General features: G+C 41.2%; 1 protein-coding gene across 8 annotated transcripts in view; it reads left to right on the top strand.

Annotated features, from left to right (window-relative positions):
- The window catches only part of LOC117262266 (neurexin-2-like), a 177,332-nt gene that overhangs the window by 27,713 nt on the left and 121,706 nt on the right, over positions 1–27,913 (top strand). For 4 of the 8 annotated variants that reach the window (XM_033635109.2, XM_033635144.2, XM_033635126.2 and 1 more), the window contains exons 2-5: positions 12,532–13,678; positions 15,631–15,651; positions 24,799–24,828; positions 25,066–25,077. In XM_033635109.2, coding sequence (XP_033491000.2) covers positions 12,976–13,678; positions 15,631–15,651; positions 24,799–24,828; positions 25,066–25,077 — 766 coding nt within the window. In that variant the 5' untranslated portion in view covers positions 12,532–12,975. The remainder of the gene's footprint in view (positions 1–12,531; positions 13,679–15,630; positions 15,652–24,798; positions 24,829–25,065; positions 25,078–27,913) is intronic. The other 4 variants (XM_033635117.2, XM_033635153.2, XM_078172446.1 and 1 more) reach the window with 2 other exon arrangements.

Raw genomic sequence — 27,913 nt, forward strand, 5'->3', positions numbered from 1 at the left:
AAACAACCACCACTGCTGATGATAATCATGTTTTCAGATGAGTTAATACATTCAAATTCTAGTCACGTTACATTTCGTTACATTTATTGATTTCATTCTAATGAACGAGCTGCAAGTAATGTTACCATATGTAACCTTAACCCGCTAACTTGCCATTAGATGAAACGACCACAAATGCAGCTATGTAGCTAACGCTGTGGGGCACATTCAACCGTGGGGTAGCCCAGTGCTGTTATCTGTCAAAAACAATCATACTATAAATACAGTTAATGAGCATGTTGAATGTTGTTACATTAACGTTTAACGTGGGCATTGGTTTGATCAATATTGAAATGTCATATCAGAAAAATTAGGTCTCAGCTGGATTGCTGTGTTGCAAAATGGCATGCATTCACTCATTTTCCGCTTATCCTCTTGAGGGTCACAGGGAGGCTGGAGCCTATCCCAGCTGACATTGGGTGAGAGGCAAGGTACACCCTGGACGGGTCGCCAGACTATCCCAGGGCTGACGTATAGCGACAGACAACCATTCACACTCACATTCACACCTACGGGCAATCTTAGAGTGCATGTCTTTGGACTGTGGGAGGAAGCCGGAGTACCCGAAGAAAACCCACACTAACATGTGGAGAACATGCAAACTCTGCAATATAGGGCCTCCCTAACTCCAGGGTTCGAACAAGGAACCCTCTTGCTGTGAGACAACAGTGCTAACCACTACACACACCATTGTGCTTCCTAAATGGCATGCAGTCAATTAAAATAATATTCTGTGTGGCAGAAAAAATTAGGGGTCGGAATCACCAGAAAATCCACGATACAATATTATCACGATACTTAAGTCATGATTCAATATTATTGCGATTTTAAATATGTTGCAATATGAGGCGTCGGTGGCTTAGTGGTAGAGCAGACGCCCCATGTACAAGGCTGTTGCTGCAGCGGCCCGGGGTTGACTCCAGCCTGTGGCCCTTTGCTGCATGTCACTCCCTCTCTCTCTCCCCCTTTCACACTTGTCTGTCCTATCCATTAAAGGCTGAAAATGCCCCAAAAATATCTTAAAAAAAATATGTTGCAATATGCTGAGTATTACGATATAATATAGTTTTCAGTCTGTTCTTCTCACTTCCCATTTTTGCAGCAGTAAAATCTATCTAGTGAACTGAAAAAGCAATTGATTATATTATTGTAGTAGGCTACCCAAAGTTTAATTTGTATTGCTAATATTGATAATTTATTAATAAAAAAAAATGATACTAGGCACTGTGTGACGATATGATATTGCCACACAAAAATATTGCAGTACTGTGCTGTGTTTATTTTTTACCCCACACCCTAGAGAAAAAGCTGTATTACTGCTATTGAGTGAAATTCTGTGACATTGTATGATTAATAGTGACATATCATCTGGAGTTTTCCATGTTTCCTGAGAAGTCAAAGCAACTAGAGGGAGTCAAGGTGATATGACACCATTGACAGGTTACCTTGAATAAAATGACAGATTTCACTGGGTTCGAACATTGTTGGAAGCATTTTGTATAATGTCAGTTCACAACCTAGTAAAGTATGTAATATAGGTCCAGTCTTTTTTTTAGAAATTTAAATGTGGAAATGTTACACTATACCCTTAAAGGTTCATGACTAACCATCTTTGTACTCTGTCCATAGAGCAGAAAATTGTGGATGTAGTTACTGGAAGTGAGATGTACCCTACTGTCTCCTGAGGAGCACAGATTAAACATGAAGTAAATAAATTCTGGACTGATTTGGAGCCAGGATCATGTTTCACAAGCCATCCCCTATTCTGAATTATCAGCAGGCCTCTGGACTCTCACATGCCCTTTACACTACAAAAATAAACACTCCAAAAACCATGCATGTAAGTGTGGCTCTGGGTTATTTGAAGAAATCAATTCCCAGTTATGCTCCATAATTAGTGAAACATGCAACTAGACAGATTCATAAATGATTCATTATGAGCCCGCAAACAAAGCAAAACAGTTTGTTTTTTGTTTTTTTTTTTGTCTTTGTCAGCTCCATCGTTAATGAAAGCATGAGCTTAAAAATGTTGAGGCAGTAAAAAGAGAAATTGATCTTAAAAATTAGATTAAAAAGAAGCATTTGATCTCAGAGACAAAGTTCCAAGGCAGCAAACCTTAACCATGATATCTTTAATCTCTAATCCAATATTTCCATCAAAGAAATCATCCCTTTGTATGTAGGGCATGACCATCTTTGTTCCATACAAGACCAAATTAGATTTAATTTTTAAGTGGCTAATTAAAAGTGTGTATCAATATTACAGTCATTGTTTCCATCTGTGATTAATAGTAATATCAAGTTCTTTTCTTATTTGACATGAGATGTGTTTCAAAGATTCAACAGACTGTACTATTTGTCTGTGTTGTCTCACTCAGAAGACACCTCTGTAAATGGCACAAAGGGCTGTGTTCTTAAAAGGCATACAACAGAACTATATGACAGCGAGCATGCCTCCAGTACTATAAACACATAAAGGTAAAGCACTACAGACTGTTTAAAGTTTACTGATTGGCCATGATGTCACAATCACGTCTGACCAAACAAATTCAAAAATAATTCAACGGCATAGTCTCACAGTAAAATCTGCATTAGGTCCTGATCACACAGAAAGCGTTTTAGCAGCTGGAGGCGCCATTTTGTAATTGTTTTTAATGAGATTTTTTTTTTTGCCTGTGGGTTTTGCGTTGCCACGTGCCTCACATTTCTGTGTTCTAGGCGCATGGTGTTTTTGCTGGAGAGCTCTGAACTCCTCAAGTTAAAAAAAACCCCTTCAACTCAAAATGGAAAACTGCCCAGTGTCATCTCTTTTTTTTAATCATCTCTTTTCCCATTGTCCAATTGGATGATTTGAGAGGCGGGCCTTCTGTGGTTGTCACGACAGCAGGTTTACAGTTGGTGGTAGCGGTTGCTGGATACCCAGAGTTATATGGCCCAAGGATTGACAGCAGGTTGTCAAACTGCCCCTGAGTCATCCTAAAATTGGCCTGGAAACGGCCATCATGGAGGAGAAGCTCATGGACCAAGTGGTGTTAATCCCTGTGATCCACCATCTTTATTAGAGTCTCATGCACCCACATAGATCTCAGTTTCCCTGTGCCTGACAAACTATTTGCTGACAGCCTCTCACTCTCAACCAGAGCTACAGCAAGTTACCCTCTGCCATAGCATTTGAGGAACTAGATACTAATTACTGTCAAATTGTTTACATGGGAAGGTTAGACTAAGGTCAGTCTGTGGTTGCCTGGCAACAATAAAAAGGCGCAGCAAGCATCTTTTTTTTCACTTGTGGCATTCAACAACAAAAAAGGCAGCGCGGCGCACTTCAAGTTTTCTTTATGATCGGGGCCTAAAGCAGTATTTATAATAAAGTAACATGAAATCAAATGTTTGCTGTGAGTGGTATGTTTGTATCGCTAAACCCAACAGAAATAATTGCCACGTGCTGCAGCTCTCTGCAGTGTTTTCTGCTTTTATCTTATTGTTTTGAATGGTTGAGTCTCATTGCTCTCATCAGCACTCACCATGAACCTATAGACAAAGATTTTACTGAAACCCTAAACTTGAAAGTAAACCAGTTTAGAAAACCACTTTTCTTTAGTATATGTGGAAAATGTTTACCAAGTGAGCTCAAAGTTAGTAAGATAGTGCATAAATTGTACACTGGGGAAAAAACAAAAGTCAGTCCATAAGGCATCATAGAAAATTCAGGGGGAGATCAGAGCATTCTCAACAACAACAAAACTGGGACGGCTTTGCTTCTATAGGAAGTTTATTATAATTTTCAAGAGCTGTGTTTCACCGTAGAGGTGGACAGTAAAGGTTATTTCTGTATTATATCATAGATACATCAGTAGAGATGTGTACTTACCTTGGCAACTAACATCCCAAAACCATGGCCTGTTTTGCTTCCAGCATCCCTCAGACTGTGAGCACTAAGGCTGAGGGGGTAAAGGATTACAGACGTGAGGTGGGAAGTCGTTACCTGCAGAACAACTTTTACTCAATGCATAGACCCATGACAGACTCATGCCTCAAGTAGATTGGGCGTGCATATTGAGCACAGTTTTCCTTACGTTCCCTCCTATAGGCCTATTGGAATTGCTTTTATAGTCTTGCAGGCTCCATTTAGAGAATGATGAGGTATTCAACCTCCACTGGTCCTCTAATAGGAAAATTGATGAGTGGAAAGAATAGACCTAAACAGCTGGTGAACAGTAAGCATGTGGTACATTGGGTACAAATGCTGCATTTCTTTACAATGTAAGCTCAGAACCTGCAGAAACTGCTACAAGACAGAGGACCTTGAGCTTTGTCTCCTATACAGACTCAAACAGCACACTGCAAAATGCCTCTGCAACAAAACCTTAAAGACCTCATACATGATTTAATCCAGCAGGTATTATATTCAAACATAAGATGTGTACTGTAACTGCCACAGCAGCCGTGGAAGAAGTATTCAGATCTTTGACTTAAGTCAAAATAGCATTACTACATTGTAAAAATACTCTGTTACAAGTAAAAGTCCTCAATTCGACACCCTACTCAAGTAAAAGTACACAAGTATTATGATTAAAGTACTCAAAGCACCGCAAGTAAAAGTACTCATTATGCAGAATGGCCCATTTCAAATTTACATATATTATATAACTGGATTATAATTATTGATGCATGAATGTAGCCTTGGAAGCAGACAAATCTTTGAGCTCATGCTTAATTTGCTCTGGCAGATGCGTCTGTCCTCCCTCCCATTCACACAGAGTTCCAGTGGGTGGTTGGGCCAATCACAATCTTTCATTTAATATGGTACGTGTTTAAAACGATGATCGGCAACTTGCGGAGCCCTCACTGAAATGTAATGACGTCATTTTTGGCTCATGCGCCCTCATGCAGGGGACACTAGCATAAACCGATTGCTTAGTAAAGAGGGTCGCCGTTGAGTCATTTTCAAAACCAACCAAGATGGCCACTGCAGATGATGTGGAACTTTCTGTTGAAGCACTCGTTTCAAATTCTGATGGCAAAAACGGCAGCACTCATTCACACACATATTTACGCTACACCATCACAGTTCATCTCTGCACGCTGTAGTCTGTTTACATTTGTCCATCGTTCAGTGCTACACCACGTTTCGTTGCTCTTGGTTGGTTGCAGGTCTATCCAAATTCATCCAGAGACAATTTGATCTACACTGCTGATAACGCTCCTTGAAAACTGCAAATTAATCAAGAGGTTCCAAACTAATTTACACTGTGATTTGGTCTGGTGATGTCAGGCTACAATGAATACATATGTTCATCACTTTAATGTTGCAGCTGATAAAGGCAGAGCTAATTTGAACTACTTCATATTCCTCTGGGTGTCTTTACCTACCTATAACCTATAATATATCATAAGTTATTAGCTGATTTTAATTTTGCATTAATAATCTAAATCTGCAAAGTAACTGAAGCTGTCAGATAAAAAAGGTACAATATTTGCCTCTAAAATGTAAGAGTGGAAGTATAACATAGCATAAATGGAAACACTCCTGTAAAAGTATCTCATAATGGTACTGTAAGAAGTATTGTACTGCTGTAAAGATGGCACTTTCATAAAACCTGGCTGTCCATGCAGTAAAAAGCGGCAAATACTGTATAAACTGGTCCTACAGAACCAGAGGAAACAGAGGAAAAGAGCTGTGGCCTTTGCCTTTGCTCTGAAGGTAGGAAACCTTCAACTACCACAATGCACAGCCCTGTACCAGATCAATGAACTCTCCCGCTGGTGGGTGATGTAGTGCAAACTCAACTATTTGACACAATGGAGACCAGCTGATAACAAAGGATCTTGTATTACAGTTAAATGATGAGCTAAAGCAGTGGTTCTCAAATTTTGTGCAGTGGGATTCATGATAACCACACATTGTTATTACAATTTTCAACTGGGCCGATACAAAAAGTTATGAATGAATTTTAAATTGATTGAATCAGTATGCTGTGCGCTCTGACTATTTGTTTCTGTCCAGGCATGAGAGTTATAAGTGTGTGACACATCAATGGGGTGATAACATTTAAAAGGAGAAAGCTGTGAGTGGGGCAATGGATTGCTTATTGTGCATAAATTACAGCAAAGCACCAGCGAAGACGACCTACCACTGTCAGTAGACAGTATCACGAAAGCTACCCGTCTTATTTTTCTTATTCCTATTGTCTAGTGTCATGATAGGAGTGATAGATAGTGATATCCCACTAACCCACATAGGAGCTACTGTGCACAGATATAAATACAGGTGTGCCTTGACATTTTAGCTCGCCCTTTAGTGTGCCCTGAACACAAAAAGTTGGTAAACCACTGAGCTAAAACATGTATCTGAAAACACTTCAGGCGAGAAATAGGCAATGCAGTACCACAATCTTGGTTTGTATCTAATCAGCGCTGCCTAGTTTTAACGTTTGATTGGTGTTTGATCTGAGTTTGAGAAATAGACAGACAGGTCTGTCTCTTGATCTGCCTCTATACTCTTTGTGTATGTGGTGTCCATGGGTTGGGAGGGGAGCAGGGAGATCTTGGCACTTGTTAGATAGATGGAAGTTTACCATAGTTAATTTGCACATACTGCCCACATTGTTATGACACAAAGCTGGTTGAAAATAGGTAAAGTATCCCTTTAAGTACAGCACTGGAGTAAATGTACGTAGTTACATTTTACCACTGTGCCGCAGTATCACATCCTGCAGAAACACTATCACTGTGATGCTGCATGCACAGTCCATTACAACAGTTCATTATTGCAAATATCTGTCAGATCTGTCAAGCGCTCTCACCACAATCGAGTGAGTTTGTCATTTCATCCACAGTCCACTTCCTGTTTTGCTCCCTCACCTGTTTATCCACTTGATTTTACCGAGCAATACTTTAAGAACGCTCACTGTGTTCACTGAAACGTTGCTGAGTATCACATCACGGTCCCTGTTGTTCGGCGTCAGCCATGGATTAAAGCGAAAAGTGTTCACTCCCATTTCCTGCAGCGTCGAGTCTGTGTGATTTCCTGCACATGCACAATCAGTAACTGTTGAACCTCCGGCCCCTCTGTCCTTCCCCAGGGTAGCAGGTTGGCTCTTAGGAGCTCATTCATGCTGAATCACTTCAGCAGGGTAATGCTGCTTCTGAACGGACAGATCCTGAAAATGTTCCATTTAAGAGAAAATATTGATTGAGCGCAGAAAGTTGGATGGTTGAAATGGTATTAGGTGGAGAGCCCTCCACTCTCACTTTTTCAGCGGCCAGTTGTTAAGGTACCATATATTCAACTGTAAGGGCTATGCCTCCCTTTTGACACAGCACTTACTTGGAGCCGCTGTTCCTTGTAGAGGAACAGTAGCTGTGACGTCCTCACATATCTTTCATAGATTAAACATTTCATATCTGATCCTCATGTTTTGTAATTAAATGTGTGCCCCTGAAGCACAGTTACCTAGTACTTACAGCAGCACTGGCATATCTTACCCTTGCCTCTGTTGCACTGGATACATAAAACTGTGTTGTTATTGTATCTGGGTGGTATTTTCACAATCACCAATATGCATTTCATTTTACAATACAAACCAGGGCTGCCCCCAAGCAAGAATTTTCCTAGTCCACCAATAGTCGTCATTTAGGGCCATTGTCGACTAGCCGCCCGCATGTTTACAATATTATGTTAATTATTAAGTTGTATATTTTGGGCGGGGCAACACAATGGTTTGAGTTGAAGGTGTGAGAAAGAATAGTATCAGTAACATTGTTAACACTGTGCTACATTACAGAGAAATACAAAACCGTACTAATGAACCTTCATTAATATAGGTCTATATTTTATCTACAAGTGCACGTCACACACTGAGCGAGCCGCCTGTTAATGACGCTGTCGGCAAAGCAGTAATGATTGTGCTTACTTACATAGAGTTTACATATCACCTTGGGTTTGTCCTTCACCTTCTCAAAATGATCCCACACTTTGGATTTCCTGCCTGACATCTTGTTAACTAGCCTGTGGAATAACCGCAGGTACCAGCCCTGTAAATAAGGGGCTGCACACATGCTGCATCTTCAACAGCCTGGAAAACATAAGGTCGGGCACTGGGTGCTACTCTTGTGCCTTTTTGTAACCGCTTTCAAGAGTGCGGCGGTAGGTTGCGGCTGAGGTTGCTAAGCAGTCTTAACAAGCACAGTATCACAACCTATTTACCTGAAATCCTGAGTACAGAGCTGACTTTCTTCCAGGCGCTGTTTATAAGTGTGTAGGTCTATCATCCGTGGGACAGATGTAAAGCTCTGGGTAGCCCTGCACTAACATGATCAACTTTTCTGTATTCATCAGACTGAATATTTACAGAAGAAGGGAAAGATATCTGTTGGCTGTGATTGGTTTGTAACGCGACTCCTGTCTGACTGCTGAGCATGGCCTCTTCTTGTGTCTGTCCCTTCAAATTAAATTCACACATGGTCCAGTCATATAGGTTTTGATTTATTTTGACAAGGGACAGCTCCTAATAGAGATTTACGTTTGTTTTTTCTGATTTTTTTTTTTCATCAGCGACCAATGAATTCTTGCCGAAGAATGACCTTTTTGGTCGTTTTGTCGACTATTAATACAAACAACGAATCATAGTTCTCATGTATGATATAAAGATTCATATATCTTGAATAGAGTAAAGAACATACAATAGCACTAGCTGAGATGTAAAAATACATGATGGTATAAAAGGTGTACTATGGTGCAGCAGTGTAACAGTGACTATAGCACTACAGTATGTGTCCTCTTGCAGGTGTATTGGTAATTGTATCAACATTGTGCGGTGTCATTGTACTTGGTACATAACTATGATATGGGTATGTCATGTTATTTGTATGCCCATGTATGCAGCTGTTTACAGTCATAACACAATCTGCATTCTTGCGGTGTGTGATGTCACTGTACACCAATAGGCCTGAAAATTGCTGTATTAGGTAAACTACTGTATTTGTGTCATTTTTGTGGTATTAAGCAGATAAGGCAGTAAAATATGGGCCAAGCGAAAAATCTACTGCTGTGTTCTGCAGCGTTAAGCAACAACTAGGCCAACCGACCTGCTAAATTCATATTTTCAGGTCTTTCTCACTGGTAGAAGATACACAGCAGTGTGTAAGGAGGGGCTGGCGGGGTTGGAGCAGGCCCCCAGTGATATCAGATTAATTGGCCACCCCTGGTGTATTCCCACACACCACCACCACCACCACCACCACCACCTTATTCTGACCATGATGGGTAATTGGCCTGTTGTTTGTAATGATGAAACAGCGTGTTACCTAGTGAGAAAAGCCATTAAACGTTGAGGAGACAGTGTTTTATTTTACAATAACAAGTGTAACTGTAAACACCTTACTTACAACTGTTTGATCAATGGTGAGTCCTGTGTGGAGAGGGGAGCAGCTGATGTAGGATCCACACACAGCAGAGGACCCCAGTTTGAGCTCTCTATCATATTTCGTTGGATTGTTGGTGCTAACTATTAAAGAAACGTAATGCATTATCATTTCAGTAAACCATCCCGTCAAAGCCTGAACACATCAAAATTGTTGTAGACAGTGCAACATTTTCCTTTTCCTTTCTGTAGTGATGGATTTCGGGTGGGCTTTGTAAGCTGCAAAATGTCAATTTCAGCAGTGCAACTGCGATATAAATTCCCTATTACAGTCTGAATGTTAGGAGGGGTTAGAAGCCAACATTTCCTCCCAAAATCCCACGACAATGCCTACTTAAGCTCAAGATGTTTGCTGCATCAGGTTAAAGGTTTTTTACAAGTGCAGAGAAGCAACATTGCCCGAGTAGCATCACAATGCCTATTGGAAAACAGGCCTTTGTATGTTAAATCTGCCCTGTGTGTGTGTGTTAGCCTAATAGTCTAATAATATCTCTCTGAGATATTCAGAGAGTTAGTGAAACTGATATAAACAACAACAACAAAAAAGAAAAGCTACACCAGGAGTGGGTGATGACTACCGGAAATGTGGGGGATGTCAAAGACAAAAACAAAAATAAATACAGAAGAATAAATGATACAAACAAAACACTAGAGTTTTCAGTGGATTTAATCAGTCTGTGTGGCCCCCTGGTCATCTGCGCAATTTCTTGTTTTGGTAATTAGAACTTATTCATGTCGGCTTTTAAACAAATCCAGGCGGCAGGCTGTGCTGGGTCATGGATGCGTTGTTTAGCATTTAGGCTCGCTGACTCAGCATGTGGTTCATATGTCTGTGTAATAGTAAACATAAATGATAATACTGTATATTTCACACTTTGAAATGGGCCCTGTTTCATCTGGTGTCAGCTCATTGTGACTGAAAATAAACTTGACCTTAAGCTTTCCCAGCAATGCAAATCCAGTGACTGTAAATACAGTTGGCCATAACTTAGAGTGTTCTTAGCATATTATAAGTGGTATATTATTAATCATTAGCAGTACAGTGCTGTTATAAGCACTCTCTTAATGAGCATCTTAATGGGAGTTTCTGCAAAACAGTTATCATGTGGCGAGGCCATGAAATTGAAAGCACCGCATGCCTCCCCGTCTTCTCACGTACAAAAATACTAATATTTCTTTTAAAATCTAAATGAAAGCGAGCTGAAGTCGACCACTTCTATCTACAGCTGCAACAACTTCTGAGAAGCATTTCACACACCGTACCTGACCCTGGCAAATTGCAATTCATCCTGTGAAGAGGGTGTCAGTTTTTTATGACCTTCCAGGATACAGCTATTCCCATGATAACCCTGTCTATCACAAGGGTTTTCTCCTAGCCTGGAGCTTTCTGATACTTTGAGGAGAAACTTTGATTTATTTGCTGTGATGCACTCTTTCTTGCGACATCTACCTTTTGCGAATAAACCCAACTGTGGCAGTCCCTCATCAGCAGGAGGCTGTAATTCCCTGCAGACTCAAACACATATTATATTTCTCTCTGTGGCAGAGATGAAATTGGGCCAAACTTGCATGAAATGCCTCTGCTCCTAGTTGAGAAAGGCCTATAAATGAGAGGGAACTCGGTGTAACGTAACATAAAGACTATTTCTTGCTTCCAGACAAATTAGCTCTCTTTTTTTGCAGGTTATTGCAAACCCCAGAGCTTTAACTTGACGTCGTATTTACAGCGGTGTGTATTTATTGTAGACTGAATGATTGAATCGGAGTGGATCAATACCTTGTATGTAAACTGCTACACTATCTGTATTCCTTTCTCTTTTCCAGGAGACGGGGTGACATTGGAACATTTTGTGAATGTTAACAGCAGAAAGCTCAACATTCACTATATGTTCTCTGTTGTAAATCAAACATGTTGCGAGTTTGATCAGATGCATTGTACGCAGTATAAAGGCATCCCCGGGATCTACAGTGTTGTTCCCACTCTTTTGTGCAAATTGGCTGTAATAGATTACAGCTGCTGATTTTGTTTCTGATCACTTAATTGGATCACACAATGGTATAGCTCTTTTATGTGTTTTTAATAGGTTTTGGACGGCAGTGGAGTTCTTTGGCACAGAGGCGTAAGCTATAACAAGCTGGGGCTTTATAGACAGTATTGGTTTTGCTCTCTGGAGGGAAATTGTTGGTAATAATGTAAAGATAAATAAATGCCACCATCATCCTCCCAATACAAATTTTGTCCCTTAGAATATGTGTAGCTTCCACAGGATGAGTGGCCACCAGTTGTAGTTTGTAGCCTCTGTAAATGGTAATAATGAGCCTGGGCAGGTTCCCATTTCAGCCGAAGACTGATGCATAACTTTGTGTCCTCAGGGCCGGGAGGTGCACCCTCTTTTGTTATCACAAAGTATTGGATTTTCTGTTTGTTGTTTGTTTGTTTGTTTATAACACAGACCTCTTCCTTTTCATCACTCCCAGCCTCTGGCCTGCATGTGTTGTTCAGCTGTAATGTCTTAGCTTGATCCCAGGAAGCGCGGAGGGCTTAAGGGGCTCAACATCACTGAAGTTAGTGAGGCCATGGATTGTACCAAAACATCTGTGGGGGTGCTTACAAATCACACTGTTTTCCACCAGCTTTTGGAAAGCAGCGCCGGTCTCAGCACACCAGCGAGACCCTCTGTTTGCTTTTCTGCCTGGATGCTAAGACACGAGGTGGGGAGCCAGGATTGAGATGCTTCTTGGCCCGAGTATCGTGTCGAGGGCCTGTTGCTGGAATCTCCAGCCTGCAGCCAAGATCTTAATGATAAGCAGCAGTCAACAACAAGTTGCTGGAAATGACCTATAAAAATGTGAACCGCTGCTAACTGCTGAATTCCTCATAACAATTAAACCTCTAACACGCTCATTTCCATATTTCCCCCCTCTGACATTTTAATGATTTGTTCAATTTTGTAATTAATTTTCCAAGTCATTCATAATGACTGTAGATTATTTATCCTTTTTTTGTACAATCAATTGTTGGTAATCTTTGCAGCTATTCATCACACACTCTTCTTTTATGTCGTAGGATGTTGGGAGGCTGAGAAGAATGGAGGCTGCACCTAAGCTGTGTGCCTAGCTAACCCATGGAGAACTGACAGGAACAGTGCTGGATGGAGGCCAAGACACTGGATGGCGAAGACGAGGAAGCACACAGTATTGTGGATCACTTGTGTCGTTTGTTCTCTTTTCTCAGCCGATCCAAAGTAGATGCAAAGTATTCTGCAATGTGCCTCATTTGTTCACTCTGTCACGTGTCGCCCATGGAGAGATGGCAAAAAGAATCAGGATAGACTGTCAAGGCTAAAGAAAATCATTTACTGCATGCAGGAGTTGCAGTCTTATCTCTGCACATTTTAGGCTGATAACAAAAGAAGTGTAGACACTAGATAACATTTCCTGCTCACAGCTCTGTTGGATTCATATGAATTAGAGACCACAGGGGAGACAGTTGTTGTAGATAGTAACCATCATGGGCAGGTGCAGAGGCAAGGCTTCCTGCTTACTATTTTTAGCTGGGCTGGTGCTAACAGGAATAGCTTTGGAATATGAGGGGGTTCCTGGTCAGTGGACACGCTACGGCCAGTGGGATGCCAAAGCAACAGGTGAGCTCAGCTTTATTCTGAAAACCAACATCAGCAAAGCCCTGGTGCTCTATCTGGACGACGGAGGGAACTGCGACTTCCTGGAGCTCCTGATCGCAGATGGGAGGCTCCAAATGCGCTTCACCATCCACTGTGCCGAACCAGCCTCCCTGCACACAGAGACACGAGTCAGCGACCTGCGCTGGCACAGAGTCCTTCTCACCCGAAATTACAGAGAGACCCGACTGGTGGTGGACAACGAGGAGAAAGTGGCCGAGGTGAAGTCCAAGAGAAAAGAGATGGTAGTGGCCAGTGACCTCTACGTCGGGGGAATCTCGCCGGATGTCCGTCTATCTGCCCTGACATCCAGCACTGTAAAATACGAGCCACCATTCCAGGGCCTTATAGCCAATTTGAAGCTGGGGGAGGCGCTACCATTGCTGTTGGATGGCCAAGCTGTTCATAGTGATTTGGAGTACATATGTGACATACACTCTCCGTGCAGCAACAAAGGCATGTGCTCTGTCAGCCAAGGAGAGGTCCTCTGTGACTGTATCAATACCAGCTACAGGGGAAGGTACTGCCATGAAGGTAAGAATCTATCCATCTGTTTGTAGCATTAGTATTTTTGCTGCATGACCCTAGGGACAGAGACTTGATTTTAGTAGTTAAATGTGTTGCTTTCTGTTAATATAATTCACCGAATTCTCTCACCTTTTGTCACACTGGTGACAAAAGAGAATTGCGATACAGGATTTTCTTCAATTAACTGTGTTGTCCTCTATGAATTGTTCATCACATGGCTTTTTTGTAATGCTAATGTACTTCTGCTGAAAATATTTGCCCTCCTTATGATCAGCATCAGCGCACAAATGGTTAAAAGCCCTTATTAATATACCATTTTAAGCATATGGTCTAAACCCTCATTAGGCTCCAGAAAATAATCAATAAAGCCCACTTTAAAGCGATCCAGGTCAAAGTATACCACAGCAGTACTAAAAGGCTGCTTGGGTGTGTGAGTCCAGCTCTCTCAGCAATTATCTTCACGAGTCATAAAGGATAACAGCTTCCTAATGTGACAGATGTTTGCATGTTTTCAACACAGAGAAATTTAACGGGCTCCCAAATGGGTGTCATTTTCTATTTCTGGAGAGTCTAAATAACAGTAAGGACATAACTTGGCATTTTAAAGGGGACCTATTATGCTCATTTGAAAGGTTCATAGGCTGCTTGTATTTTGGGTTTCTACTGGAACATGTTTCTATGCTGTAATGGTCAAAAAAAGCTGCATCACCTGCATTTACCCTCTGTCTGAAATGCTCTGTTTTAGAGCCTGTCTTTTTAAGCCCCCTTCCTGAAAAAGCACAGTCTGCTCTGATTGGTCAGCATTTCAGGGTCTTCCATGTCCAGATCTTCACAACAAGGCATGTTCCAGCAGGATTATGATCCCAAATCAGGGAGAAATTAACAGAAACATCAACAAACATGATTACACGTTTCCCTGAGGCAAGCGTGTAGCTACATGTAGCAGTGTCATTGCAATGACTGTTGCGATGTATAGTGACACTTTCTACCGTGAAAAATCACCAATAAAACATGCAACATACAATCAAACATGTCCCAGTAGGAATCTAATGCAAAATCCATAAGAAATAACCAACATCTGGGATCAAGATTACATTTTTCCTTGAAGTTAGCATGTAGCTACATGTAGCAGTGTAAGCTACATAAGGCACAGTGTGCCTGGAGCAATGGAGAAATCCGTCCTGAGCTGATGTCATCTTGTCTTTAAAATACAAAAAACAGGTAGAATCAACATTCAGAATGGTCTGAAGCCTGAGGTTTTGGCTCGCGGGGAATACTTTTACATAGCTTTACCTCATTATTTGAAACTTTGGCCACATTCGACGTTCTAACATTATGACACGGGAAGCATGATAATTCCCCTTTCAAGTGAGCTTTGAAACTCCTTGTTATGCATAAAAAAATGGAAATAAGTGATGAACTATAAATCTTTTACACTTTGCCAAAAGGTTTTCCTCTTATTATGACGTTTGGTTTGGGAGCTTGACAGCTTTCCTCCACGAGGTCAGGGGGTTAAGGAGGTTATGTTCCTGGCCAAAAAGACACGGACATCCTGGCAGGAGTTCCTTCGTTTAAAAAGTGGACTCACAACCTGCAAGCCAAACACTCTTTTTATTGCATGCATTAGAACAGCTTACTGCTGAGCCGTACATCATTAAATTAACCACTTATACAGTCTTAAATCAGAACCTGTGACCTTTAGTAAGTATGCCTTATTGCAAGGTAATGAATGCAAGCAACATTCACTGGCAAACCATTGAAAGATATCTAACATGCACTGGAGATTAACTGTGATACAATACCACTATGTTAATGCTACAGCTAAACTGACACAGCAAATGACCGAACTCACAGGATAATACCTGTGTCCGTCAGCGTGCATGTCTTGGCATGGAAAGAAGCAGCAAGGTCAAGCAAAGCAACATTAAATATGTCTGTTTGTCTTTATTCTCCTGCAGCTGTCCAGAAAGAAGTAGAAGGTAAGACAATGCATAATATGCTGAGCATAATGATGCTTATAGTTTGTTTTTTCGTGATGCTGTTATTTGCAAAGGCTATTACCACAGCATCAGTGTGCGTGTGTGTGTGAGAGTGTGTTTCGGTTATTATCAGGTTGTTATTGTCGGTTTGGACTGCAGTTCTGACATCCAACAAATTAAGCTGAAAGGAGATATACTATCACTGGTCACGAGGTCACTATGGGAAAAGCGCTTAATGTGCTGAATGCTCATTGTATATAAAGTCAGTGTGCACAAGGTGACTGGAGAGGTCTGCAGAGTGCGTGGGTGTTGCTCAATATGGGGAGCATTCATATATTGCATCACAGAAAAAAATGACTGTACAGACATGCTTTGTTTCATTATTTATAACTCCTGTATTGTTCCTCTCTCTGAAGCGCACATTTTCCTCATCTAAACTACTGTTTAATGTTAAGGTTTACTAAGTCATCATGCCATTTTATGCCATTATGCTCTAAGGTCAATATGTGGATTACACTCAAACGTGGTGGCATCCTCTGGCATAACATGGCTGATTGCTGGGGCCTTGACATTCATTAAATTGCAATATCATTTGCACAACGATGTTCTTCTTTTATAGGTGCATTTAAAATTACTTTCTTAAGAGGAACAAATCTGCTTTGGCAGGAAAAGAGACATTTCTCTCGTTATTGGCAGCATTTTAAGGTACGGCGATTAAACAGGATTGGTTTCTAATGAGGTGCACATACTGAACGTGAAATGAAGATTGAAAGCAAGGAGGGAAATTTGTTTAGTCGGCATCAGAGCGAGACATCCATCTCCCCCAGTAAGGACTGCTGGTTCTGGTGAAAGGGCAGCCAACAGGCTCAGGAGACCAGCGCAATGTGCACTGAACCACTGCACATTATAAATCACTGTTACAGACTCAAAATGCACCGACCCATGCACACCTGCTCTGCGAAATCCTGCCTGTGACACCTACGTTTGGCGTACGACAGCAAAAATACATATATTGCAAAATGTTATTGTCTTCATGTATAGAGCCTTTGCAGGGTGCAAGCAGAAAGAGTGGCTTTTATGACAGCGGAGAAAAAATTAACATCACTGGTTTACATGATATTACAGCAGCTGTAGTATTTTGTGAAAGATGACACATGTTCTTGGTATAGATTCTGTGTTTAAAACAGCACATAAGTAAGACTTAGTGACTGTGGTATATGGTTGTACGCTTCAGTAACAGTTAATAGGTTTCATCTCGGCACTATTTCCAAAAACAAGCATTAATCATTCTTAATAAGAGCAAAGATGGCATGGCTCTGCTCACAGCAAAAAGGCAGGCATTATTAAATGACATGCTGCAAAGAGAGCACATCAGAATGTTTATTGGATTAAAGCTTGACATGGAGACAATCCCCAATGCAGAACGCATGAAAACAACAATGACAACAGCAAAATCACTCTCACCAGATGCCTTTTTTTCCTATCCTTCATACAACTCCATGTGCTATTCGCCAGCAAGTCTTTGATGTCCTTGCAGCGACGGAAATAGACGAGTCTATGCGTTAGCTCCTCTCCCCAGAGAAGGCAAAGATGGTAACCCGTATGCTATATTTGGTTTTGGCTGTGGGTTTTAAGTGGTGCGGGAATTATCTTTATTTGTCTGAGGAACTGCTTTAAGGCAGTAAACCTCGGGAACAGCAGGTGAGTCTTCTGAGTTGTTCATCCACAGTATGCAGCACGTGGGCTCCCGGAGATCTGTGCGGACAAAGGCCATGGTGGGGCATGCTCTAATGCCAAAAGAGTGCAGCGTCCTCTGATGTTTTGTGTGGAAAAAAAACAGGTCTGTGAAAGAGAGATAAGGACAGCCACCTCACAAGGATACAGAAGAGAGAGAAATATCTCCAACATATAGGAAAAACCTCACACAACACACACGTGTCGAGTGCAAACACATTGTTTTGTTGGTTCTTTTTCCTTCAGGTTTTCATGTGTAAGCACACAGCGATGAAGCGATGACACACTAAGAAGTACAGGGATAACAAATAAGTATAGAAATCTTCCAAAGAAAGGACACAGCTGGTCCTGGTGGGCTTGCATCTTTCAGCAGCAGTGACCTTGGTCTAATCCCTCATTACAACAGGCTCCATAATACTGTACTTTTCACGGAAAAACAAATTTGGCAAATCCTAATCCTCGTGCAATGGCTCTTTCTTCTTAGATGCTCGCTAATTAATGTCACAATAATGACTGAGAGGTCCCTCCACATCTGCATTTGTTTTTTTTCTCCCCACTATATTTGTTTAATTAAAGTTACTTAGATAGCAGTGTTTGCCTTGTTGGAAGTTCTTCCAAAAGTTCACACTGTCATAAGCGATTAGAAAAAATGAAATCAAGATGCATTTAGCTGCTTAAGTAGGCCCACTGACTCTCTTTCTCAATTTTATTCACAATAAATATTTGTACCATATAATTTTTATAAATCATGGTAGAGTTGCAGTGGCTATACTTTTAAAAAAAACTTAAGATAACTGCAAAAGGAAAAAATGATTTTAAACTTTGATGTAAGGGTTAAATCTGTGGATAAAAAGGAGGATAGGAGGTTAAAAAAGGTCAACTAGGGGTGTAACGGTTCTGAAAAAGAGACCTAAACTGTGACGCAATTGCCCATGTGTCGCGGTCCCGTCTTCCGTGTTGTGAATCCACCACCACCACTCTCACACACACACACACACGTCACGAGGCGGAGCTCTCACAGTGTTTGCCACATATTGAATGTCAACATTGAGCACCACATATTCATTTAGACATTTTTTTTAACTATTTAAAATGGGAAAAATCATATTCACCGGTTTTTCCAACAAATGAAACAAGCTGCGTTCTCATGGGAACTGCACGCATGCTGGTGTTGTGAAATACATTCTCTTCAGCGTCTGACTTCCGGCAGACGGCAATACAGCCTCTGGGGGCAGACTCACGATTTTTTGGCATTCTGGTTTGATTTGGGCGGAGGAGGCGAATTTCCGTTTCCAATTTCTGTTTATATAAGTAAATATGCTGAACCATTGCGATGGATTCAGAGTTTGCAGTGACGCCAATTATGTTCCGCCTTGTTAGTTCACGGCACGGACTGTTTAACCTGACAACAACTGCAGCCCGCTCAAAAGTGATTGGTCAGTATCACACGGACTACAAACAGCCTACAACCGGAAACCAGGGCTCTTCCGCTCTTCTTCCAGAGGCAAGATCTCCGGGGTTTGCCTACAGACTCTACATTCACTGAATGTAGAGTCTGTATATAGAGACTACGTGAAATATGACAGCTACAGTAGTTTGGAAAACAGTGGTATGTGGCACGTTAATTGATCAATTAACTGTTTATCAGATCACACAACGGGCACTTTGAAATCAGTAGATGTTGATTTAGTAAAACCCAGATTTTTTGCCCCCCGTTTTTTGTTATTCAACCCTGTTCCCAAAAACTAAAGAAAAAAAAACAGGTATGAACAAAACCATATCTCAAAAAACTAGGTATAAACCAAAACCGTGAATATGGAGAATTGTTACACCCCTATCAACAAACTATCATGAGGAAACGCATGTTTTATTATTAATATAGTGCATTAATATAATACTTAAAACAAGTAATTTAATTCATGCTGGCATGGCATTACTCTTAAGAATATTATCATACTTAAATACTGTATTTGTCTGTAATCTCCATCATTCTGGTTTCAAACCAGCACCAGCATCATTATTCAGACTGTTACCAGTACTGCAATATATTTAAAGGTTTGAAAACACAGAGTCAATTCATTATGGATTCACTAAATGTCAGCAGATGTACTGTAGAGGACTAAAGGCATATTTCAGTACAGCAAACAGATTACTATAAACGATTGCTGTTCTCAGTCCCTTACGGAGTATCATGCTGAAATGATCAATAACATCATATCCACAAGGTAAATCAGCCAATTTACACCTTCCAAAACGCTCCAGCTGGAACAGGGCTTCATTTTTATTTATTCCAAAAACTGCTGGAACGTTAGATGAAGAGGCAAAAGGTTCATAAATGCAACATGCTTACATTTTAATAAAAAGAGCTTCCATCCACTGGTTATAAATTTTTCTTTGCACTGAAACCCTTCTTATACTGCCTCTTATCTAAAAATAGAAAACTGGTAGATTATAAGGCGGTTTAAATTCATACAGGCTCCCCGTTCCAATGGGACTCTACAGGTCTAGCCAGTTATCTCTGCATTTCCACACACTGAGATTTGGATGTAAGACTCGGCCAAGTAGGATGAGCACATTCAATGGGTGGCTGCCCCTATACAAGGGCAGCAACAACACCACTCCTCATCCACTTTTCTTTAACTCCTCCAATGACAACTACATAGTCACAGAAGTCTTTGTTGGCTGAGGCGCTTTTTAAGTGCTGCCTGCCCTCGCCTGTTTTGGTCACCAGCATCAGTCTCCATTAGTCAGGGATGGATTAGTCAGGATGCGGGTCAGTTTTTTCTCGCCCCAGTGCTCGACAAAAATCAGAAGTGTGTGGAGTCATCATAGCTGTGAATCCTTTGGGTCAAAGCTCCTTTCTGCGGCTCCACAGAAATCACCAGAGTGAAGGGTTAGGCCGGCCATTCCCCACTCGACAAAGCGATGGCCTCTGGCTTTGTGACCGCTTCTTCTTATTAGTTGGATAATAGGAAACCTACCTCTCCACCTCCACACACAGAGAAAAGACAAAGAAATGGAAAAAGATTTTCGCAGATATTCCTCCTGCTGTCTCCGCTGGTGGTGGCTTACAACTGGGTGCTGCTGGGTGTTATCTTTGTCACTGTTAATGATAAACAAGCTTCCCTTTTAGCCCCTTGCTGCCACTGCCATGTGATAGTTGTGCTGAGTGATGTGCTGTGTCTTTCATAGCAGAGGGATGGGCAGAGGATAGAGATGCCAGAAGAAGGGGAGCTCAGGTATAGGTCTGGAGAGAATGAAATCACCTCAGAGGTGATGAGTGGAAAGGAGATGTACCATAACACTGTTTATGCCTTGTTTATACATGTTCATATGTTGGCTTGTTGTGTAGAATGCAGAGCCACAGTGGGGGTGCGCACAGCAGCTCTTTGTCTGCTGCGTAGACAGGGTTGTGGTTGAATCCTGTCTAAGCAGAGGCTCAGTCACAGGCTTTGCAATGACACACTGTATCAAAAGCCTACGTGTTGGCAGGCAAGGACCCTCCCAGGGGTAATCATGTCCATTCCACACTGAGATCTGCAGCACGAACAGCCTTGTGCGACGGAACGTGTGGAGGAGATTTGTGTCGACCGGCTCCTTCGTAAGATTTTTACCTAATGACTGAATGGGGACTTGAACTGTGAGTAAGTGACTTGCTGCTGTCTTAGAGTGCTGATGCACTGATGAGAGCTGTTTGTGTTGGCTGGCACAGTGGGGCTCATGTACTCAGCAGAAGTGTTGCATTGTGTCATCCCCATCTCCTTTTTGGCAAGAGGAGCAGCTGAGGTATGCCATATAATTTCTGGCTGGACTATTGAGATATTTGTCTGTGTTTCTCTCTGTCTGTGCCGAGCACGGGACACACCGTAGGAGTGCGAGACTGAAGCTTTGATCGCCGCACTGAGCGCAGGTCGTCACCTGCAACTGCTCAGCAATATCATGTGATTGATAGGCTGCAGTGTATTTTCAGTTTGCTTCTATAGATTTACACTCTTAGAAATAAAGGGGCTAACTACAACCATGTAGGCTTCTTTGGCTTGTCTTATAGGCGCACCCTTTGGGGTTATACCTAAAACCATCTGTGAAAGGTTCCACCATGAACCCAAGGAAACTATGAAAGGTCAGTAACAGCAGTCGGATTTTACATTGTCGAAGACTTCGGTGCCACTTCTGTTGGAGTTTCCAAACAGATCATGGCTCTGTCCGTCATTGTGGGAGAAGAATGGGACTGCAATCTCCGAGTTAGTTAGTTGTCACAAACAAAACAAAAAAGATATGATGGGTAACAGTGTGATTTGCCGTGCCTGACCCCTTCACTTCAATGGAAGTGGCACCAAAGTCTGGCTCCAGTACAAAATTGGAACGCTGTCACTGATGGCATGACCTTTCCTTCAGGACCTTTCTACCTTCTAAGGCTTTTCAAAGCCCATAGATCTGATTAGTGAATCATGGTTGTACACAGGTTAGCCTGTGGCCAAGAGAACCACATCAGCAGCCTTGGGCTTCACGAGGCTCTTTGATGGCCAGGGTTGATGTTTTTCCAGTGCATCCCACAACAGTCAGATTACAATCAGGATTTTGGGTAACGGAGATTTTGGAAATCACTACTACTGCTACAGCCTTTACTATTTCAATGGTGCAGTAGGTTTAGGAACTGAAATTCAGTTCTAAAACAGAACTGGATACAAAAATGGGTCATACTTGATACCCATTAAAAAAGAATTTTAGCAGACCATTTGGTACTTTATGGCATGAAATGATGGTTAAGATATCCACTATGGCAGAACACAAGTTAAGCCCAGTTCAGACCAATGATTTGCGACGAGACGAAACCGTTTGAGAACATCGCAGAGAGAAGTTGCAGTGATGTGAACTGCCTGTCTGAGCTCGACTCAAGACGGCTGATGGTGTCACCTGCAACTCAGCTGGTCAAATCACTGGCAGCTGGTTTTATAACGTGAGGCTGGTCACTTGTTTCTACAGCCAGTCAGCCTGTAGTGAAGTCCGCCAGTCAAGTCAAGATGGCCGCTTGCTTGCTGCAGGGGTGCTCCATCCCCATTGAGCCCTCTGTTTCCATCCTCACATGTGCCGGTGTCAGACGGTGGGTCGCTATACACACACACATTTTCATTGGCTAAATAATTGCAGCTGGTTATTAATATTATTGTGGCGTATAGCTTATGAATACAGTCCTTCTGATGCTCGTTTTGTTCATGTTTTTCGCCATTTCATCTCTGCTACGAACGCAACTGTAGCCAGTATCACACTATCACTATCCTCATTCGTATTTTAAGAAGTTACAAATTTTATTCAGCCACAAAATAAGCCTGAAAAGCTGCAAACAGAATGGAGGTACAGAGAGTTGTTGCATAGAGATGATGCGCCATCTCATCTAGTTGCATTGGTGTGAACCAGCAGGTTTTTAGAGCGTTACAGAACAGCACATTGCAAGTAGTTGCATGTTTTAACTCATCGCACATCTTTGGTCTGAACTCGGCTTTAAATGAATAAAGTGAAATTCTAGATACATCTACATTTAAAAATACCATTTGAAACATGGGGAAATATCTGACTATTTGATGGTGAGTTCTTTTAACACCCATGCTTTCAACAGTTCTTAAAGAAGTCTTTATTCCACAGAGGTTTCCTTGGAAGAAAAGGGTTCTTAACCCTTTTAAACCCGGATTTCTTGTGCTGCGTTCAGATGCCGTTCATAGGCCTTTAAAATATCCCAACAAACTGGTTTGGTGTCGACAGAAAATATAGTGTTATCAGAAAATTATCAAAAAAAAACAAAAACAAAAACAGGAAAATGTCATGTTCTAATTCTATATTTAAAATTATGTCACAGAAAATAAATATAGATATTACTTAGTTTAACTGATTGCAATTTTTTTCAGGTATTTTTTTTTTTTTTTTACTTTTTTGTTGCTTGTTTTCTGGTGATTTTCTATTTTTTGTTTTACTTTTCTTTGTTGCTTATATTCAGATAATTTTGTGGGTTTTTTTTCTCCTTTTTTTTTATTTTTTGCTAATTTTTAGGTAATTTACTTGTTTGTTTTTGTTTTGTTTTTTACTTTACCTTTTCTGGCTTGTTTTTGGGTAATTTCTTAGTTATTAAAGTATAAATACAATATATATGTTTTTTTAAAAAATCAAGCCAATTCACTCAGGTTTTAAAGGGTTAAAGAAACCTCGTGAAGAAAGGGTTCTTTGTGAGGTTTCTTTAACCCTTTAAAACCTGAGTGAATTGGCTTGATTTTTTAAAAAAACATATATATTGTATTTATACTTTAATACATTTTCCTGTTTTTGAGGTCGTTCCTTGAACCATAAGCTTCAAGGTACGACCTCAGCCATTCAGGAAGAACCCTTTTGTAACCCTTATTTCTAAGAGTGTATTGTTGCTTTTCTTTTGGTTCCCAATATAAGTATTGCAATGCTGTATACTCATCAGCAGTCTAAGAATGCTTCAAGTTGCATTTAGTTTGGAGTACACTCTTTGTCTTACTGTGCAAGAGTGTTACACCGTTAAGTCCTGCATGTGTTGGCCAGTGCAGTTAGCCTCTGTGTTCAGCACAGCAACCGCGGTGCCGCCCCAACAGAATATGGAGGTGGGATGTAGCATTTTTGTCTTGGCTGACCTGCTTTATGATAGCTTTTAGTCAGCAAGGCTTTAACGCAGTGCAGCACCAAGTTGCAGCTCCATTCTGCTTTTCTTTTTTTCTTTTTGAGAATTAAAGCATTTAGGTACAGCAGATCATAAGTGGCTGACCTGTTACATGATGTCATTACATCAGTGTTCCACCACCTAAACCTATTGAGCTCCATTAGATGGTGAATCCTCTGTGAAATGGAGTGATGGCTGCTAAAGATTAAGTGGATAAGGAATGGTGTAATTTCTGCCCTTTTATACAGTAAAGCGCTGCCATATTGAATGTTTAATAGGGTCAAAGGGATTGGCCGGACACTTACATGCAAATATCACTGCATAGAGATGAGTGGCTAAGCCTATAGAGTCCTTTAAAAGAACTAGTGTTACCAACGTACTTAAAAATGATTACATAAAGTAGGATTTCTGTATATCTGATACATCTCGAACGCTGTCTACATCAAGTAAACATACAGTATGTGTTCCATTTCGAAAAAAGCATCTTTGTGAGCAACTACCTATCAGGGTTGCACCGATCAAGATGTTTTTTTCTCTCCTTGCCTTCCCTCTCCTCCCTTGAGATGTTTGTCTGTTTTTAGTTTGATTTCCCCTTTATATTTAAGTTTGAACTTTGACATCCGTACCTTCCCCAGGATGTCTGTCACAAACTGCAGTCCAACATTGTGACAATGCTTTTGTTCTCCCGAACCTCTTTATGAACTTCCTGTTTTCGTATCCTTTTTTCTGTTCTTTCCCTCAAGGTCTGGCGCACCTGATGTTAAACCGCCAAGGTATGGGGTCTATTGGTTTTGCTTTTCCTTCCCAGCCACCTGATCATTTCCCCTTCCCCTGAAATCATTTTAGTTGACTGTGCTGCACTAATATTTCCTCTCCTCTTTTTCCATATACTTGCCTATTCGTTTTTGCTTCCTGTCATGTTATGCTCACTACTCACTCAATCTTTGTCCGTCAAACCCTTGTCCTGACCACTGACTGAGCTACTGGAACATCACCTTTGACCTCTGCAGTTTTTCGCCAAGGTAATGCATCTATGCTCATAGCATCTCTTCGGTTTGGTTTCATGGTGTTTTCAAAGGAAAAAAAAACAACAGTTGTCAAAAATAAAGAATAAAGGTATTTCATGCCAAAGATGTCTCACAGGTCCGCACAGAGAGCAGTTTATTGACTCTTCCTGTTAAAAAAATAAGGAGTGTACACAAACATCCTGGGTTATCAGAGGGATTTCTTTTTATTTTTTTTTGCATTCTCAAGGCTATTGTATACAAAACTTTGATTTTCATAAAGTTACATGGTGATTTTTCAAATGTGTGATCATTTGGTTGCTTATAACCATTTATCAGCGTGCTGCAAATACCATTCCCTTGCAGCAATGTGTTGAATGTTCATATAAGCACCGATTCAAGAAAATACAAGGTTTGCCAGTAAACAAAGAAGAGTCATGAAGAGACACAACCGTGATGTTCTGTTCTTCAGAAAAAAGTCATTTTTGCACACTCTGTTTTAAACTCAAGTACTGGTGCTGAAAAACATCTGAATTATAGTCAAGCTGCATTAACGTGATGTAAAACCTTGGAGGAAAAACATTCAGTATTCTCCATGCAATAATAGGTAAAGCACTTGGACATTAGAGCAAAAGGGCATTTTGACTGGAAAGTACAGGTGCCACTGACCTGCATGAAGTCTGCTGTATTTATGCTCCCTGTTTTCTGCCACATTATTGTGAGATTCAGACAAAGGTTACCATCTTGTCTCCATGGCAATCAGTGTTGTCTCTAAACATACAGACTCGGCTTTAATGACCCACTCTGACGGCGTGATACACTGCACATCAGCAAAATGTTACTCGGAGTATTAGATGAAATATTTTCTCACATGAACATCTGACACTTTTTTCCTTTAAACTACTGAACATATTTGTTTGTTTACAGCTCCTGTTTTAGTGACTTTAACAGGTTCATAGAAACTCATTCATAAGGAGATTCTGTTTTTATGTTCAACCCAGTCGTTGCTGAAAATGTTCTATATGTATTCCCATAAGACATCGTTATAATTGCCCTGCTGATGTACAGTAAACAGGCTTTGTATATCAGAGTGTGTGGCAGTACCCTGGGTGTTCTCATACATGTCCTGGTGTAGTACTGATAACACTAATATTGGGGTCATTTACAGTAGATGAAAAGGCTTAAGCGAACACTTCACAGTATGATTACACCAGTTTTTCACCCACTATAAATGGTGCCGCTTGAGGCTATACGTGACTGTAACATCATAGATTAAGGTCTGGATTCTTCTGGCTTTGGGACAAACTTGTTCATGTACAGAAGTAGTAATCGGTCTTTACAAGGCTAAAAGATAATGTTCAATTTCAGCTCCTAGGTTAAATGATGGGTATGCTGACAGAACAGTGCAGTTGGATGCCGACACCGCCTCAGCAAAGACTGAGGTTGTCTGCTGTGTTAGAATAATACTGCGGTATGAAATATTTAGTCATACAGTAACTGTGTCCCAGAGGCCAAACACAGTGTGATCTGTCATGAAATTAGGCCTAAATGTAATTGCTCCATTTCATGCATCAATAGGAAGAAGAAGTTGGTAATTGATTGTGGAATGAGGATTTATAGAAATAAGCCTCCGAGCAACACTCAGGCGTAACACAGTAACGATTAGTGACAAAGGAAAGTGCATCTGACTTCATGGGATATACATGAGGCATCAAAGTTTTATTCAGTGATGTTGTGACAAACGTTTTTTATTAACTTTGACAATATTCCAGCTTTAGCCTGAGGGGACACTCAGGGGAGTAGTCGTCTGATTTGATCTGATTTATTTGACCACGAATAATCCCAATCAAACATACACCACAGTCGCCCTCCTCACACTTTATAAATGAATCAAAAGCTTTTCTCAGGAAATTCAGAAGTGGCTGCTTGTGTATGTGCTCCAGTCCAAGAATGCTTTGCTAGCGTGCACACACAGATGCGCAGTAAGCGGTGAGATTATTCAGGCACAGGTGTAGCTTCACTGACTGCCTAGAGTGCTTATGCACATCCCTGCCTCCAGACCAACGGTAAACTGCTGCCCCGCTATCCACATGCCCACACTGCCTCGCTTATGTTTGGGTGCAACCAGCCGACAACTGACTCCTCCGCCCCCCGAGCAGGAGACGGAGTCAGCAACTGCCATCTGGGCCCGGGGCTTTTGGACCACTAGAAATTAATCAGATGTAAAGCTTAATATTAATGAGCGATCCACATGTTGGCATTTTCATGAGGTGCAGCCACTGCAGCATAGCATAATTGCAACAGAGACTGGAACAGGTGGGCTAATACGAAGTAGTAGCAGATAATTTCTTCCCACCTGATGGCAAGACCCTCTTCCTCTACAGTGTTTGATGTGCATCATGCTGTGACACATAGCAGCTAATATATAGCTTTAAGCAGTACCTTTACAGATAATCCTGTTTGGACATGGGCATGGGGGTAACACGGGCTGCTGTAAGTTATTTTAAAGTTAACTTCTTCAATGTTCAAGTGGCACCCAGGATGCTGTAGATCCCTCCATATTTTGTATTCCTCCATATTAGCTGCACACGTCATTGGATTGGCCATGAACAGAGCCCCAAGGACTCACCAGTATGAGTATCCTGAATTTAGAGGGATGGGGTGCAGATTGGATGATGTATAGTAAGACAGTGAGAGGGGGAGAGGAGGCACAGAGCAGCAGAATGTGACAATGAGAAGAGTAGCAGGAGAGGCATGCAGAGATTGTTGGCGCTGCCATTGTATTCTGCTGAGCTATTGTTTTCTGTCAATACGGGTGCATTTGCATGGAGAGATGGTTCGGCGCTATTGTCTT

The sequence above is a fragment of the Epinephelus lanceolatus genome, chromosome 11 (assembly GCF_041903045.1).
Source record: "Epinephelus lanceolatus isolate andai-2023 chromosome 11, ASM4190304v1, whole genome shotgun sequence".
Classification (NCBI taxonomy): Eukaryota; Metazoa; Chordata; class Actinopteri; order Perciformes; family Serranidae; genus Epinephelus; species Epinephelus lanceolatus.